Source organism: Vulpes lagopus, chromosome 1 (assembly GCF_018345385.1).
Source record: "Vulpes lagopus strain Blue_001 chromosome 1, ASM1834538v1, whole genome shotgun sequence".
NCBI classification, from domain to species: Eukaryota; Metazoa; Chordata; class Mammalia; order Carnivora; family Canidae; genus Vulpes; species Vulpes lagopus.
Window position 1 is genome coordinate 86,162,864 of NC_054824.1, and position 15,814 is coordinate 86,178,677.

Here is a 15,814-nt window from a genome sequence, read left to right on the forward strand (position 1 = left end):
AATAATAATAGTAGAGAATAAATAATAATAATAATAGCTACCATTTATTCTCATTTGGTCTCACAACCACTACATGAGACCTTATTTTTATCCTTCTTTTCAGATAATGAAGTTGCAGCCTGTCACAGTTAAGAAATGTGCCCAAGTTCACATAGTAAGCTAAGAGGCGGATCTGGGTCTCACCCCCCAGGCCTGGCCTCTGCCTACCTCAGAAGACCAAAAGGCAGAATGAGGGGCCCATATGTCTGGCTGCTGCCCTCTCCCCACTAGCTCACACCTATGGCTCTATCTTCTGAGGCCAGATCTGGGGTTGCTGAGAATCCCCAACCCTTTATGAAGGTTGGTTGGGTGTGCCAACAGCTGTTGCTGACAGTGCTGGGCAAAATGTAAATTTGCCATTCCCAGTGGTAGAGGGAGGTCAGTCAACGTGGTAGAGGGAGGCGAGTCAAAGTGGTAGAGGGAGACGAGTCAAAATCACAGAAAGAACATCGGTTGTAAGTCAGAACGACTGGAGAAACATATCCAGGCTCTGCCCCTTTCAGGCTATGGGATGCTGGGCCACTTCCTGAACTTCCCTGAGCCTTAGTCTGCTCACTTGAGAATAGAGTCAGTAATGGCTCTTGTGTCACATAATGTTGCCGTGATGATTAGGTAAGATGATGTGTATAAAGCCCTTGGCACACCATTTGGAAGATAATAGTTTTCTTCCCTTTCCTCTTCCAGGTGGGGCAAGTTACAGGCCCTATCTTGGGCATTGGAAGAATTTCAACATCTGCTAGCAAAAAAGGCAAAACTACAGAGACTCTCTAAAGTGTAGTAACAGGTGTATTTCAGGACACAAGCAGGGACAAAGGTGTTCCTCATCTCACATTGTCCACAGTAACACTATCCTTAACAGTCTGCTTCCCATGCTGCCCCTGACCAGTCCTAGAATTCCCTACAAAAGAGAATAAAAAAGAGAATTGCCTGTATTCACCCACCACCTGCCCTCTACCTCAGATTCAAATTAGAGACCTGGCATCCTTAACAAAGATGTCTTAAGAAGCCTTCCTCTCTTTGCTTTCAACCTTTTTTTTTTTTTTTAAGATTTTATTTATCCATGAGAGACATACAGAGAGAAAGAGAGAGAGAGAGAGGCAGAGACACGGGCAGAGGGAGAAGCAGGCTCCATGCAGGGAGCCTGACGTGGGACTCGATCCTGGGTCTCCAGGATCATGCCCTGGGCTGAAGGCGGTGCTAAACCACTGAGCCACCCAGGCTGCCCTCTTCAACAACCTTTTAATGCCTCCATACCAGCACTTTTCTGGGGGCTGCCTCGTTCCCAGGAGCCTCTGGCCTGTTGCTCTATGACACCTCCTACCCCCAGCCTCCCAGGCCACATTGCTCTGTGACACTTAACACAGCATTCAGAAAGATCCACCTGTCTGTCTAGACTGAGCCCTTCGAGGACAGACATGTTTGCAGTCCAGCGTAGAGCAGTGTCTGGCATGTAATCACTGGGTAATTTTCCTTGTAAGTGAACTGTGAGCAACACAAAGATGAATTGGACGTCCACCCCTCAAGGAACTGACAACATAGTCTCCCCACCACCACCCTCACAACTTAATGATCCTCTGTGTGTGCTAACACCACCAAAGAAGCAAGGCAAGGGCGGGCTGTGGGCCAGAGAGAAAGAATTCCTTCTGACTGAGGAACTGGTGGAAGCCTCCATGAATGAGGCACATATGAACTGAGACATAGTGAGGGGGTAGGTGGGTCCAGCTCTTGCTTCCCAGAGCTCCGTGTAGATTCAACGGTGGAGACACCGCACGTGATATGGGGCCATACTGTGTGCTCTCCACTGATGTCTCATAGTTGGCAAATGGCTTTGCTTTCTCCTTTTCTCTCACTCACAGGAGACCCCACTGTGTGCTCCATCTCCAACCCTGACTTTGTCATCTACTCTTCAGTGGTGTCTTTCTATGTGCCCTTTGGAGTGACCGTCCTCGTCTATGCCAGGATCTACGTGGTGTTGAGACAGAGGAGACGGAAACGGATCCTCACTCGACAGAACAGTCAGTGCATCAGTGTCAGACCCAGCTTCCCTCAACAAGTAAGCACCCTGGAGGGGCAGAGGGAGAAAATACCCAACCCTGTAGCTTCCCAGCCTTGTGTCCGGCAGTACGTGTGTTTGCTTGTACTGCCACACTGGAGACACACAGCTGACGCCCACCTTCTAACCTGCTGCTATGCTTTAGAGTAGGAAATTGAATCAAAAAGGTGCATTATAATCTTCCCTAGAGCTCACATTGCTTGGCACAATGATAGGATAGTTTCTGGACTTCTGCTTCCCATCAGAGCTTTTCCATTGCCCCCAAATGGCCAAGGGTACAAATGTCACACAAGATTGGCTGTTTTAGTGTGACAGTTGTACTGTGCACTGCTGGCAGGTCCCCAGGATTGACTTTTTAGCAGACCACTTGTTCCAAGAATCACTGGGTCCATGGAACCATTTTCCTTACTAGATCTGCCACTGTGTCAAGGTGGTGACCAGCTTGTGAAATAGAAGGCTGATGACATGTGTGTTACTGGGCCTTTCAAGGTGCTGAAGAGAAGAGCTGTCTCAGCACCAGTCTTCCATTTGCTTGGGCTGGAAAGTCTGCTTATCCCAGTGTCTGGCACATGCCTGCCAACTGCTAGGGAAGGGACAGCGGGAATATTATACAGCCCTTATGAAGTTTAGACTCTAGACAAGCAGATAAAGCACACCTCTACCTGATGTTAACTAACAGCTCCGGGATGTTTGCAAAATGAGATGAAGACAATTAAGCACCAAAAGAGAAGTGCTGTAGAAGTTGTGAGAGGTCAATGTGCCCAGGAAAGGGCTTCATAGACAGAGTAAGAACTGAATTTGATCTTGAAGACAGGTGCAATGTGGATGGCGAATTTATTATGTGAATTATTTAATTAATAATTAAATTATTAATTAAATTATTACTTGAGTAAGAGTCAGTCTCTCAAAGTTCAAGTCGCATGGTTCAGGTAGAACAAGAATATTGGTTCCCATGAAATAGAAGGCAAGGACCTGAAGCTGAGGATATGAGCAAACATTAAAGGTATTCAAAACATTGGCATCTATATGGTTCATCCATGTAGAACTTGACCTACAGCTCTTTCTCCTTCAACCCACCCTAGTCTTCCTGTCTGAGGCTGCACCCCATTCGGCAGTTTTCAATAAGGGACAGATTTCCATCAGATGCTACGGGGCAAATGGTAAGTAAGCCATGTCTTTAATCATAGGAAAAAAATAAGATACCTTTTCACAACACTCTGACTTGACTTGCTTCCACGTCTACCTCAAAATGGCCCCAATCCCTTACTTATACCTATTGTATATAACAAATATGAGATCCTAATTTGAGCTTCAGAATACGAATCACCCAATGATATGCAGAGAGCATATCACTACTGAGCTAGATTCCAATGACTGGAGCCAATGACTCTTGGACATGGTGTTAGGATGCCAGCCAGAGTCACCTGCCTAGAGGGAACAGGATGTCAATGAAACACACATGGTCAGAGCCAAGAAAAGCAGAGAAGAGAGGCTAATGTGAGACTTTCAAGTGTCCCATTTCCCACTTTCTATGAAAGAAAACCAAGACAATTTCATGGTCACCCTTATCCTTGTCCTTTCAATTCAAGCCAGCCCTGCCTCCCCAAGCAAGCTGAGTGCAGAATGGAGGTGTTAGAAAGAAGATCAATATTCCTCCCCCTGAACTCCAAGTAAATATTAGGAATAAAATTTCAAAAACTCATGATGATGAAGGTCCAAGCTTTGTCCCATCTCTGTATAGTTAGCCACGTTTCCCAGAGGCCTGGTGTAGCAGTGAGAGCTTCTTGCTGTAAATAATTTTTTAATAGGTAAGAATTTTAAAGTTGCCGACAGCAGATGTAAGGTCTGAGGAGTTTCCAAGGCCAAAAGGAAAAGAGTGGAGACTACTGAAGAGAGAATAGGGAAGCAGGAGGCTGGTGTTGCCAGGAGTATGGAGAAATAGGTTCCATCCTAGCATCTGGGAGTGGAAGGCTCTGGCAGCCAGACCCAAAAGAATCCAGTGTTTCTGCATGCCAGTCATAGAAGTATTGATGAGGGTTTGCAGAGAGCTGAAAAATATGTAATCTGGGAAGGATCACTTTCCTTCTGTAGGACTGAATTTCCACATCTGTAAAATAGAGACAAGTTAGACTAGGTCAATGTTCTAAAACCTTAGATTTCATAAGGACAGTCAAGAATTTGTCCCAGTCCCTTAGTTTCAGAAATAATGCTTTTGAAGTTAAATATTGTCACTCTTAGAAGATTACTAGATACCAGCACAATCATAATCTTAGTTACAAATGGCCATTCAGATAAAACACAATATGTTTATATTAATTATTTAAAAACCCCATCTAAGGTGCCTGGGTGGCTCAGTCCGTTAAGCATCTACCGTCAGCTCAGGTCATGATCCTAGGGTCCTGGGATGAGTCCCACTCTGGGCTCCCTGCTCAGCGGGGAACCTGCTTCTCCCTCTCCCTCTGCCTGCCACTCCCCCTGCTTGTGCTCTCTCTCTCTCTCTCTCATACAAATAAATAAAATCCTTTTTTAAAAAATCCATCAAAATGAAAATCAAAAATGTTTAAGTATACTAGAATCCTGATGAATACCTCTGTGAGGCACATTTTCAAAAATACCATATCGTTTTAAAGGCCTATTGCATTCATTCATTCAGCAATGTTTCTGAGTGTGTACAGTGCACTAGTACTATGATTCCTTGAACTATACAGAGTTATGAGCATTCTTGGTTGTTGACACTAACATATAGACAAAGGAATTTACTGGAAGGATATCAAGTAGCTCAGACTCATTGAGAAGACTAAGAATAACTTCAGACAATGCTGTTCATGCCTAAGGAAGAATCTGGTTGGAAGACCTGGGACACTGGACACTAATTGCCACCACTCCTAGACAAATTCTGAAGTCTCCTGGCTTCACAATCAAGGTCTTAGATGCAAATCTCTAATTAGCTGGGCATGGTTTATGTGCCAGAGGTCTAGATGACTGGTGGGAATGTGGGGAGAGTGAATATATGGCTTTTATAGCTTCAGTAATGGGAGCTAAGGGGCCCTGCCTGCTACTTGAGATTGACACAGTGTATGATTCTTCAAATGTGGAAAGAAGTTCAGATGTTGAATACACATAAATCCTCACCAAATACCAGAAATGTCCACATACTCTCAGGGTCTATTCATCCTAAACCTATTTTTTCCAACTTCTTTTCTGTTTTACAAATGAGGCTCAAAGACCTTTCATTAATGCCCAAGGATACATCTAATAAGTAGGAAAGCTGAGGTGAAAATACTAAGTTATCTTCCTTTCTTTCTTTTTCTTTCCTTCTTTCTTTCTCTTTTTTCTTTCTTTCTACTTTTTATTATAGAAGATTTTTGAAATTAAAAAAAGTAGAAAGACAAATATAAGGGATCCTTCAGTAGCCATGAGCCAGCTTCGGCAATTCACTCATGGCCAATCTTCTTTCATTTCACCTACACTCCCACCTACACTCATCCATGCACATTGGATTCTTCTGAGGCAAATCTCAAACATCATAACATTTCAGCCACATATATTTCTGTAAGACTCCCTAAGGGATACAGACTCTTTATAAAATGTATTACTATGATACATCACCCTAAGCAAATAAATAACTCCCTAGTATCATTAAATATCCAATCAGTATCATTAAATATCCAAAATATCAAATAATGTTCACATTATCCCAGTTGTCTTTATAGTTGGTTTATTTGAATCAAAATTCAAATAAGACCTATACTTTGCAACTGTTTAGTGGTATTGTTGTTGTTGCAATTTATTTGTTGAAAAAAAAAACTGAGTCATTTGTCTTACAGAGTTCACCACATTCCAGATTTTGTGGTTTACATCTTAGTAGCTTCATTTCACGTGTTCTATACATCCAGGTCATTCTAACTGAAAAAGGATGTAATATAATCCTATACTATAATCCTATACTATCCTCCTCAAGGGATTGCTGCGATTCTCAAATGTTCTATATCTGGTAGGAGTCTTTTAGCTGTCAAGTCAGAAGCAGACTTCATGTACCTTAACTTTCATGATCCCGCTACTCTCAAGTGACCCTCAGTATGTTTCACAAAATGATCGTTTCCTTGAACTTCTTTACAAACTCTTTTCTTTTCAGGAACATTCAGAAGATAAAGGGTATCCCCAGAAATGTCAGGACCCTCTCTTGTCCCAACTGCAGCCACTCTCCCCTAGCCGGGCCCACATGGAGCTGAAGCGCTACTACAGCATCTGCCAAGATACTGCCCTGGGGCAGCCAGGCTTCCAAGAAGCAGGAGGGGAGTTGAAAAGGGAGGGGAGGACTCGAAACTCCCTCAGCCCCACCATGGCACCTAAGCTCAGCTTAGAGGTTCGAAAACTCAGTAATGGCAGGTTGTCAACATCTCTGAAGCTGGGGCCCTTGCAACCTCGTGGAGTGCCACTCCGGGAGAAGAAGGCAACGCAGATGCTGGCTATTGTGCTTGGTGAGTTGGAGCCACATTGGACTGGGATGAATTGGGTTGAATTTGGTTAGGTTAGGTCGAGTTTGGAAAAACTGACAGAGCACCACATTTATCAGCAATGAAAGTCCAATAACTATGATATTTATGAATGTTCATGATACAATTGAAAAGGGTTTGCGTGTAAACAATAAATCTGGTGAAAATCCAAAGGCCTAGGCTGAAATTCACAAAATAAAAAACTGAACAAGTGACCTAACTGAGCTCTGTTTCTCTATTGTGTTTGTTGTCTGTCACATGAAATTATAATGGATAAATCGAATAATAAATAAGATCATCATTCAATAAAAGTGTCTGGTACATATTGGATATTTAATAAATGCTTACTTATTCTAAAATATTAAGCGGAAAAAATAGGGATGCAAAAACTGCTGTCATATGGTGTGATAACATCTAGATCATTTCAAATACGGAGAAAGGAAAAACATGAAAATTAATTCACCAAGATGTCAAAAGTGATTGTCTTTGAGTGGTGGGTGGTTATTTTTTTCTTTGTACTTTTCTGTATTTACCAAGTTTTCCATAATGTACAAAATCGGGGTTAATTTTTACAGTAGAATAATAGAAAATGTATTCAAAACAGAAAAAAAATTAAAAAAAAAAAAAAAAAGAAAAAAATTGGCAAGTCGCAGGTAGCATATAGAGTTCGTGAAGGCAATGCTTCCAGTTCGCTGCCACTGACAAAGCTCACTTCCTCATATCTCAGGGACTTTGTGAGCACATCTGGCTGTCATCTCAACAGCAGGACTGTCAGCCATGTCTTTGAGGTCGTCTTTACTATCAGTGCCCAGGATCATGCCTTGCACAGCTAGACATTAAATAAATATTTGAATTGACTTGAGATATAGAAAACACTAGTAAAGAGCTATCTAAATACCAAACTTGATAAATTGATTTAGGAACAAAGGCCTGAGATGAATCAAAGATGTAAGCATGTAATTTTCTCTTCCAAAAGAAAGGGGAAAAAAGTGGCTGATCACATGTATTTCGTAGGGTTGGTGGAAAAATTAAATGGGTCTATAAAATTCCAGCATGGTGGCTGGCACAAAGCAAACAACCATGAGTCATTTTCATGTTGTAACAAAAGGAAAAGCAAACCCCTTACCAGTGTCTCTCTTCCTTTGCAACCCAGGGGCCTTCATTGTCTGCTGGCTGCCCTTCTTTTTGACCCACGTTCTCAATACGCACTGCGGAGCCTGCCACGTGTCCCCAGAGCTTTACAGCGCCACTACGTGGCTGGGCTACGTGAACAGTGCCCTCAACCCTGTGATCTATACCACCTTCAATGTGGAGTTCCGCAAAGCCTTTCTCAAGATCCTGTCTTGCTGAAGGAGAGGAGAGCATACTCCTTGTGCCCACCCTTAGCTGCCAGGCCATTGGGCCACTGGCCAGGACCTGCGCAGAAAGACTGTGCTATGTTCTCTGGCATGGTGTAGGAAGGAGACTCCTGGAGCCAGGACACCTCTGAGTGGCAGGTGTAACCAATTGCTTCTTCCCGATCAGAATGTTTACGTCCCAGCAAAAATCTGACTTCATCCTGGCAATCTTCAAGTGGTTGGGAGGTCCCTGAGTTATAAGTAATAATTCAGAAAGAAGCTGATAAAACATGACCCTCCACACACACAAAATTGTCATTAGAGGCATGATTCATCACAGTGAAGGAGAAATGAACAGATCTCATAATTGTCAACTCGCCAGGGGTCCTTGAAACCCCAGCCAGTAAACCATCTTGCAGAAATAGACAGTCTCTCTTCCTTCAAGCCTATAATTAAACTATCCAGCTGACCTTGTACTTTTGCAGGCCCACACCCTTTTGGTCATTCCTTTTGTTCATTGTTTGCTGAATTATAAGGGCACAGCCAGTGCCTCTACCTCTCTGTAGAATCTGGCTGCAATTGGGGAGTGAAATTCTAAGGGAGACATTGTCCCACATTGGGACCTGGGCTTCCTTTCAAACCTTACTACTCGTGTATTATAGCTCTCGCTATAAAGGCCCTTTGACTCCAACCCCCTGTTCTTGGAGATTCAATTCCAGAGTAATTCGGAATGAGTATGTCAAGTGAAAAAGGAGTGATGGCTCCCACTGTAGTATCACTTTAAACCATGTGGTTCGAAACATGCCTTCGGTATGCTTTTCATAACACTATAAGGTGTTCCTACCCAGGCATCTTCATCTCCTGCTTAACAGAGACCCAATACTTTCAGGCCCTAAACCCATTAAGTCTTAAGTGTCCACAAAGTGCCCATCACCTCCCAGGCTCTGGATATATGACAATGAATAAGACAGCTCCTGCCCTCAAGGGCTCAAGGAGCCCACCACCTGCTCCTGCGTTTGTTCACTTGCTTATAAGAGTGGTAGAGACTCTTCTAGACTGCCAGAGGACCTCAGAACTGAAGGCACTGGGCAGAGTAGCTGTCCAAAGACCTCACAGGGACAGTCTTCATAAAGGCCTAGTGCAGAACCTGAACAAGACCACTCCGACAACTGAAATTAAAGGCATTATAGAAATAATGTGTCGATGTCATTCAAAATTGCATTTAGAGGGACCTCAAATATTCTCACCACTTACCTTTTCACCTATAGAAGCTACGTCTTATTGACTAGAGAATCAAGATACAATTTATGGATGATTTATGAAGAGTTATCATCCTGAACTTCAATAAATTTACTATTAAGTAAGAGCTATTAGTGCACAGGTGTAACAGATGCCCACTGCAATGCTGTTAAAATTTTAAAGTTCACACGAACTTTACAAAGAATCCAAGACTTCTTTGCCCCATTTTTATTCCTCTAACCTTTAAGTGTATAAGAAGGAAATATATACCCCCAGTGACTTAGTTACCTGTTACTCCTGAATGCTTTTAATGCCAGCATTTATAAATGCTATCGCCTATAGCAGTATTTATGTTGTAACTCTAGTGGAAAAATTCTGTGTGCCCACTAGCTCTCGTACCTCATGCCATCTAGCTCAAAGGTTTATAATGCAAGCAGAAATAGGGACTGAGACAGTTACATATCCGAAGAAGTACAAGTACATGATTCCTAGGTTTTTCCATGCAAAATACACAAAAAACAAGTAGGACAATGGGTTAACATTCATAAAATTTCATGTCAAAATTAGAGTTCTAAAAATAAAAATGTAGACATTGTCCATACTAATACATTTATGAGGAAGAATGATAGCAAATATTGTGTATCCTTCCTTTACATCAAGTCGTTAAAACTTATGATAACCTTAAGAAGATAAACTCAGTTTTGGAGGTGAGGAAACAGGCTAAGGGAGGTCAAGAAATTTGCCCCAGGGCACACCCAGTAAGTGGCAGAGCTGGGATTTGAGTGCACGTCTACCTCATTCGCAAGCCCATGCCACTAACCACTATGACGCACTGCTTTCTACCAGAGAGGTAAAGAGGTGGGAGGGAAAAAGTGGGGAGAAAAAAAATGGAACAAAGGTCCCTGGGAGAGCCGCAGCCTACCTGACCCACCTCCAGCCCTAAACTTTCTGAAGACCCAGCCCAAGGCACTGCTCTCACTCTCCTGCCATGTTCAACTTCCAAAACAGTCACACAGGAAGTTCATAATCTGTTTTTATAAAATCATGTAACAGACCTTAGAGAGTATTTGGTCCTAGTATCTCCTTCATTTATATAAAAGGAAACTGAAGTCCAGAACTATATCCCAGTTGGCTACTGACAGACAAATGCTCCAGTATACTGAACTCTTCTATAAAAACGATAAACTCCATATTGATACAAGGAGAAAGTCATCCTATCACCTTCCCCATTACACTAAGAGGCATCTTTTCCCTAGACAGCAGCTCTTATCTCTAATCTGAGATAATATCCCCTTCCCAGAATTTTCTTCTGATCCAGGAAGATCCTTCTAGGGAAATCCCAAACACTCACTTGAGCCTCTTCATCCTGGGATTCTTCATTCTACCCCCTATACCTCTATACTCCCCACCATGAGCCAGCACTTAACCTCAGACTTGCTACTTTCAGAGCCAAAGTGACCAAAAATTCCAGGAAAGACATTAGCCTGAATGAAGTAGAACAGAGTTCTTGGGGGCAAACCTGTTCTGGGGCCCAAAGAAGGCTCAGAGCTGGCCATACTATTTGGGTGAAATGCAAATAGAACAGAAATCCAGATAGATTACAACCAACATCCAACTCTAGATCGTAAGTAAATATTTCCTTCTTCCAGAACCGCATCCTCTAAAACTCCTTTCATCACTCATTTACTAAATCAGTTACTTATTCAATAAATATTGATTTACCACCTTCTGTGTGCCAGGCAGAGTACTCAGTGCTGGGAAACACCATCAAGGGAGACAGAGTCCATGACCCCACACTTGTAGTACAGTGGGGAGGGGAATTTGTGTGTACACTGATGACCTGCTTTTTGTCTACAGTAAAGGGTATTCATGGTTTTTGTAAGTCCTATATTCAGCCCTAAGAAGGCTTCCCAGACAAGTATTGTCAGGTTAAGACCTAATTAAAAAGTAAGAAGGGCATTCCAGGCAGAGAAAACCATTGAAGAGCTGAAGATATGAACAAGCAAGGAGCATGCAAGGAATCTCAAATAATTCCACCGGCTGTAGAGAAGAGACCATAGGAGAGGCAAGGAAAGAGTCTCATCTTCGGAGACCTCCTCCAGCTCTGCTCAAGTGACAAGTGAGCTAGTGGTGATACCACTTGCAGAAAACCTCTGGATCTTTCCTCCACTTCCCTCCATGTGGGCAACACACATCACAGACGACTTACTTAACTGACTTATTTAATTACTTCCCTCTGAGCCACAGTGAATTTCAATAAATGCAGAATTCAATTTGAATTCTTTGCTCTTTTCTCTGCAAGAGGAGGAATGCCTGGCTGAATGGATGTAGAGTCAGAGATGGTTAAAATGAAGGCAGTTCAGAGAGTTTGGGTCAGAAATCGAGGGGAGGTCAGGCAAAGAGATTTGTTTTCCTGAATGCTTGGGTCAGAACTAAATAGTGAAGCAGAACAGTTCAGAGATTTGCTCAGAACTGGCTGTTTCCTGCAGGTCCTGACTCCCAGACCTGTGCTCTCATCCTTTGGTATCTGCTGACATCAGAAAACTGAAAAAGCTTAATTTGAATCAACACACAAAGAGCAGAGAGGGGATGACAGGCAATTAACTTGATTCCTCCTTTCTACCTAATTCTCTCCTCATCAGCTTAGGAAGGGAGTGAGTTTCCATGACTACCTCCTGACACAGAGACTCAGTGGAGGGTGATACCAATGTCAGCTCAGCTCTGTTGCACACATTGACAGAGGCAGAACCTGGGAGTCGGTGCCAAGCATGAGTCTTGGGACCTCTTGCCCCACCCACCCCAGTAGCCTTCCTCACTAGACAAAAATTAGACAACATCATAAATTAGAAGTGCTTTGCCAACTATACGGTTCTAACAAATGTGAGAGATTATCACTGATATCATCATCATCATCATCATCATCATCATCATCATAAACATCACCCCCCTCCCAAGCAGCTATTTTTATCATTCCTATCTGGTTCACAGCCCATCTTTCTTTCTCTTTGCTGATTCTCTAATTGTCTCATGTTATCAGGCACAATCTGTTCAGCCTCCCACATGAAATCTGATTTTTCTCTTGTCTTTTATTCCCTACATGTGCCCAGGATACTTGGCTGAATTTGTAGTGAAGTTTTTAGGCAAATGGCTAGTCCCTAACAGCACACCCTTTCCCTGCTCACCCAGTCACGTGCCCAAGTATAGCATGATCTGATGCCAGGCTGATGATAGATGTGTGCTTGCTAAGGATGGCCTGGGGAGTTCCTGTTCCTCTCCTGGCTGGGGAATGATGATCAGAAAGCATGTATTCCTCAAGACTTTCCATCTTTGTTCCTCATGATGTCTGAGCCTTTCCTCTTTCTCCATCTCTTCCTTCCTGAAAGAAGTGCACTGAATATAGTGCATTCATTTCCTAGGGCTGCTGTATCAAATGGCCACAAACTGTGTGGCTTTACACAACAGAGACTTCTCTCATAGTTCCAGAAGCTCCAAGTCTAAAATCAAGGTGCTGACAGGACCACGCTCTCTCTGAAGGCTGTAGGGGGTGATCTTTGCCTCCTCCTAACTTCTGGTGGTTGCCAGCAATCTTCGGTGTCCCTAACTGGGGCAGCAGAACTCCATTCTCTCCTCCATCTTCACATGGTACTGCTCTTTCATTTTGTCTATGTTGTGTTTTCCTCTTCTTCTAAGTCTTCAAATTAAAATCCACCCTGATCCAATGTGACCACATCTCAACTTGATTACATCTGCAAAGACCCTATTTCAAAATAAGTTTATATTTATAGATTCTGGGGGTTAGGGCCTCAACATATTTAGGGAGGGACACAAATCAATCCATAAAATACGGCAAAAGCAATCTGGAAGGGAAGAGGACTTGGAACTTGGATGACTAGGGAAAACGCACAAAAGTTTGACAGAATTCAGAATGTAAGAGGTCAGATTCCAGCCTTGGCATCTTATCTTTTTAGTGGCCTGAGACAAGTGTGCAAACTTCCTGATGCTCAACTTTGTTATCAATAAAAGTGGTAAATTTGAATCCCTGAGCTATGATAAGTCAAGCTAAAAATAATTCTAGAAGGACATAAATTATCTTCTGAGCCGTAAAAACCTACAAACATGCTTATTGTTAAAAGTTGAAACTGTTCAAAGAACCATCATTAGTTGCTTCTCACTGTCTTAAAAATAAATAAATAAATAAATAAATAAAATAAAATGGAATTCAACAGCAAACTTATTGGATCTTAGGAAAGCTGAGGGAATATCATGTAGTCCTACTTCATGTAGCACCACTCCAGATGGGCTAAGGTAAAGGATGGCGTTTTGCCTTTAAAAAAAAACTTACATAATGGGGTCTTATATTACGTTGAGCAGATTCCAGAAGATTCTATATTTAAAGATGCGTGAAAATCTTGCAATTTATTACAACATTAAATCATGGGATTTGAAAGCTAGAAGGGACGTTAGCCCAGTCTCCAAGTTATTGCAGACATTCTAACATCCCTGACCCATGATCATCAAGTAGCTGTATAACAAGCTGGATCACTCCTTCCCAAGACATGTGACAGATTACCCTTTAGAAAATTCCTCCCTCCTTTAAGCCAGAATCTCCCTTCTTATAAAATCTACCTTTCTGCCCCTATTCTCTCCTCCAGCACAGAAACTTTTATTCCAACTTCCCAATGACAGCCTTTGTGTGATTAAGGCAGTTTGTCAAAGTCTCAATTTCTCTTTCTCTACTCCAAGTAACACTTTCTTACACTCTCCATCTCTGTTGATTTCTTTTGGATTTAGCCATGTTGTTAGTGTTTCTCTTAAAATATAAGGCCCCAGATAGAATATAATCTAAATGTTGTTTGTTTAAGCAGTTCAGAGTGCCATGGACTCATTTCTGCATTTTTGGAATATTTGTAATGGAATATTTGTGATGGAAAATTTGTGATATTTGTAATTGTAATATTACAAATATATGTAATTTTTGTAAATTACACAGACCCTTAGGGCTCTTACTGAAACCCTAAGAAGGAGATTTGCATGCTGAATGGATAACTTTAATAGGATATTCCTTAGGGATCCATACCTGTATGTGAAGGAAGTAGAACTCAGCAGAAGGACAAGTTGAACTGTGATGTAGTCACACAAGGAACTCAGACAATCTTACTGAGATTTCTCAGGGGGTAGGGACTTTCACGGCCCCAGCCAGTAATTGGATGTGGACTACCTCTGGGAAGAAGGAGTGCCTCAGGCAAGGAGGCTCTGTGCAGTTGAAAGCTTTTGCTGTTAACTCTCCTGGGAACTGGGGGGAACAAAATCCTCAGTCATGAAGGGGGGATCTGGGTGCACACCACAGCATGCACTATATCCATTTGGCTCCTCTTTCCTTATATAAAAAATTCTAGAAACAGCTTGGTCAGGAATCTAGTTGGTCTCTCTTTCTGTGGAAGCTGAGAGGGATGGACTATAATCTCTGACAAAGCAACTGGTCTCAATGCCAAAATAATTCTCATCTTGCCTTCTTCTGTCATCTATTCTAGATTCCTCTCACTGCGATTAGCATTCTTCTGGTCTAGGGCCATATCTGATGGAGTGACCCTGAGGGATGTGGTGACTTTCTCAGGCCACAGATGCTACACTTACCCACGTGCTGTAAAATTAAACCAAGGAATACAAAAAGACACTTCAGTGGATCATCCAGGCATCAAATGTGTTCTTCCCTGTCCGCATTGTGTAACAACATCCTTAACTTCTCCCAATTACCGGGATTCAATTATCCTTGCCAGGAAGCTCCATTACTTACCTGTTGGTCTCCTGGCACAAGGTGTACTCCAAATGACCAGATAAAAGCCACAATGTTAAAGCTTAATGGGGTTTTCATCTCCTACTACACATATTCCTCCTTCAAGAACAAGAATCTTTACCTCAGAAAGTTAAACCTAGCATTACTCCATAATCCAGCAATTTCACTCCTAGGTATATATATCCCAAATAATTAGAAACAGGTATTCAAAAACAAAACACTTGCATAGAAATGTTCACAGCAGTACTATTCATAATAGCCCCAAATTTGGAAAGAATCCAAGCAGCCATCAACACATGAATGCATAAACAAATTGTGGTACATCCATATAATGTAATATTACTTGGCCATAAAAAGGAATGAAGTACTGATATATGCAGCAATGTGGATGAACCTCAAAAATATGCTAAGTGGAAGGAGCCAGACACAAAAGATCACATATTGTATAATTTCATTTATATGAAATATCTAGAATAGCTAAATCCATAGAGATAAAAGTAAATTGGTTTCCAAAGGTGGGAGAGGAGGGTACAGGGAGTAACTGTTTAATGGTTTCTTTGGGGGTGATGAAAATCTTTGGAACTAGATAAAAGTAGTGGTCTCACAATAGAGGTACTAAATGCCACTGAATTACTTACTTTAAAATGGTTACTTTTGGGCAGCCAAGGTGGCTCAGCGGTTTAGCGCCAACTTCAGCCCAGGGCGTGATCCTGGAGACCAGGTATCGAGTCCCACACCGGGTTCCCAGCATGGAGCCTGCTTCTCCCTCTGCCTGTGTCTCTGCCTCTCTGTCTCTGTGTCTCCTATGAATAAATAAATAAAATCTTTAATAAAAATAAAATGGTTAATTTTATGC

General features: G+C 42.2%; 1 protein-coding gene across 2 annotated transcripts in view; it reads left to right on the forward strand.

Moving 5' to 3' along the window:
* The window catches only part of DRD3 (dopamine receptor D3), a 34,076-nt gene extending 26,138 nt beyond the window's left edge, over positions 1-7,938 (forward strand). Inside the window, exons 4-7 of one of the 2 annotated variants that reach the window (XM_041773310.1) lie at positions 1,896-2,092; positions 6,291-6,426; positions 6,526-6,573; positions 7,742-7,938. In XM_041773310.1, coding sequence (XP_041629244.1) covers positions 1,896-2,092; positions 6,291-6,426; positions 6,526-6,573; positions 7,742-7,938 — 578 coding nt within the window. Of the gene's footprint in view, positions 1-1,895; positions 2,093-6,290; positions 6,574-7,741 lie in introns of both variants that reach the window. The other variant, XM_041773303.1, reaches the window with a different exon arrangement.
* The last annotated feature ends 7,876 nt before the right edge of the window (positions 7,939-15,814 follow it).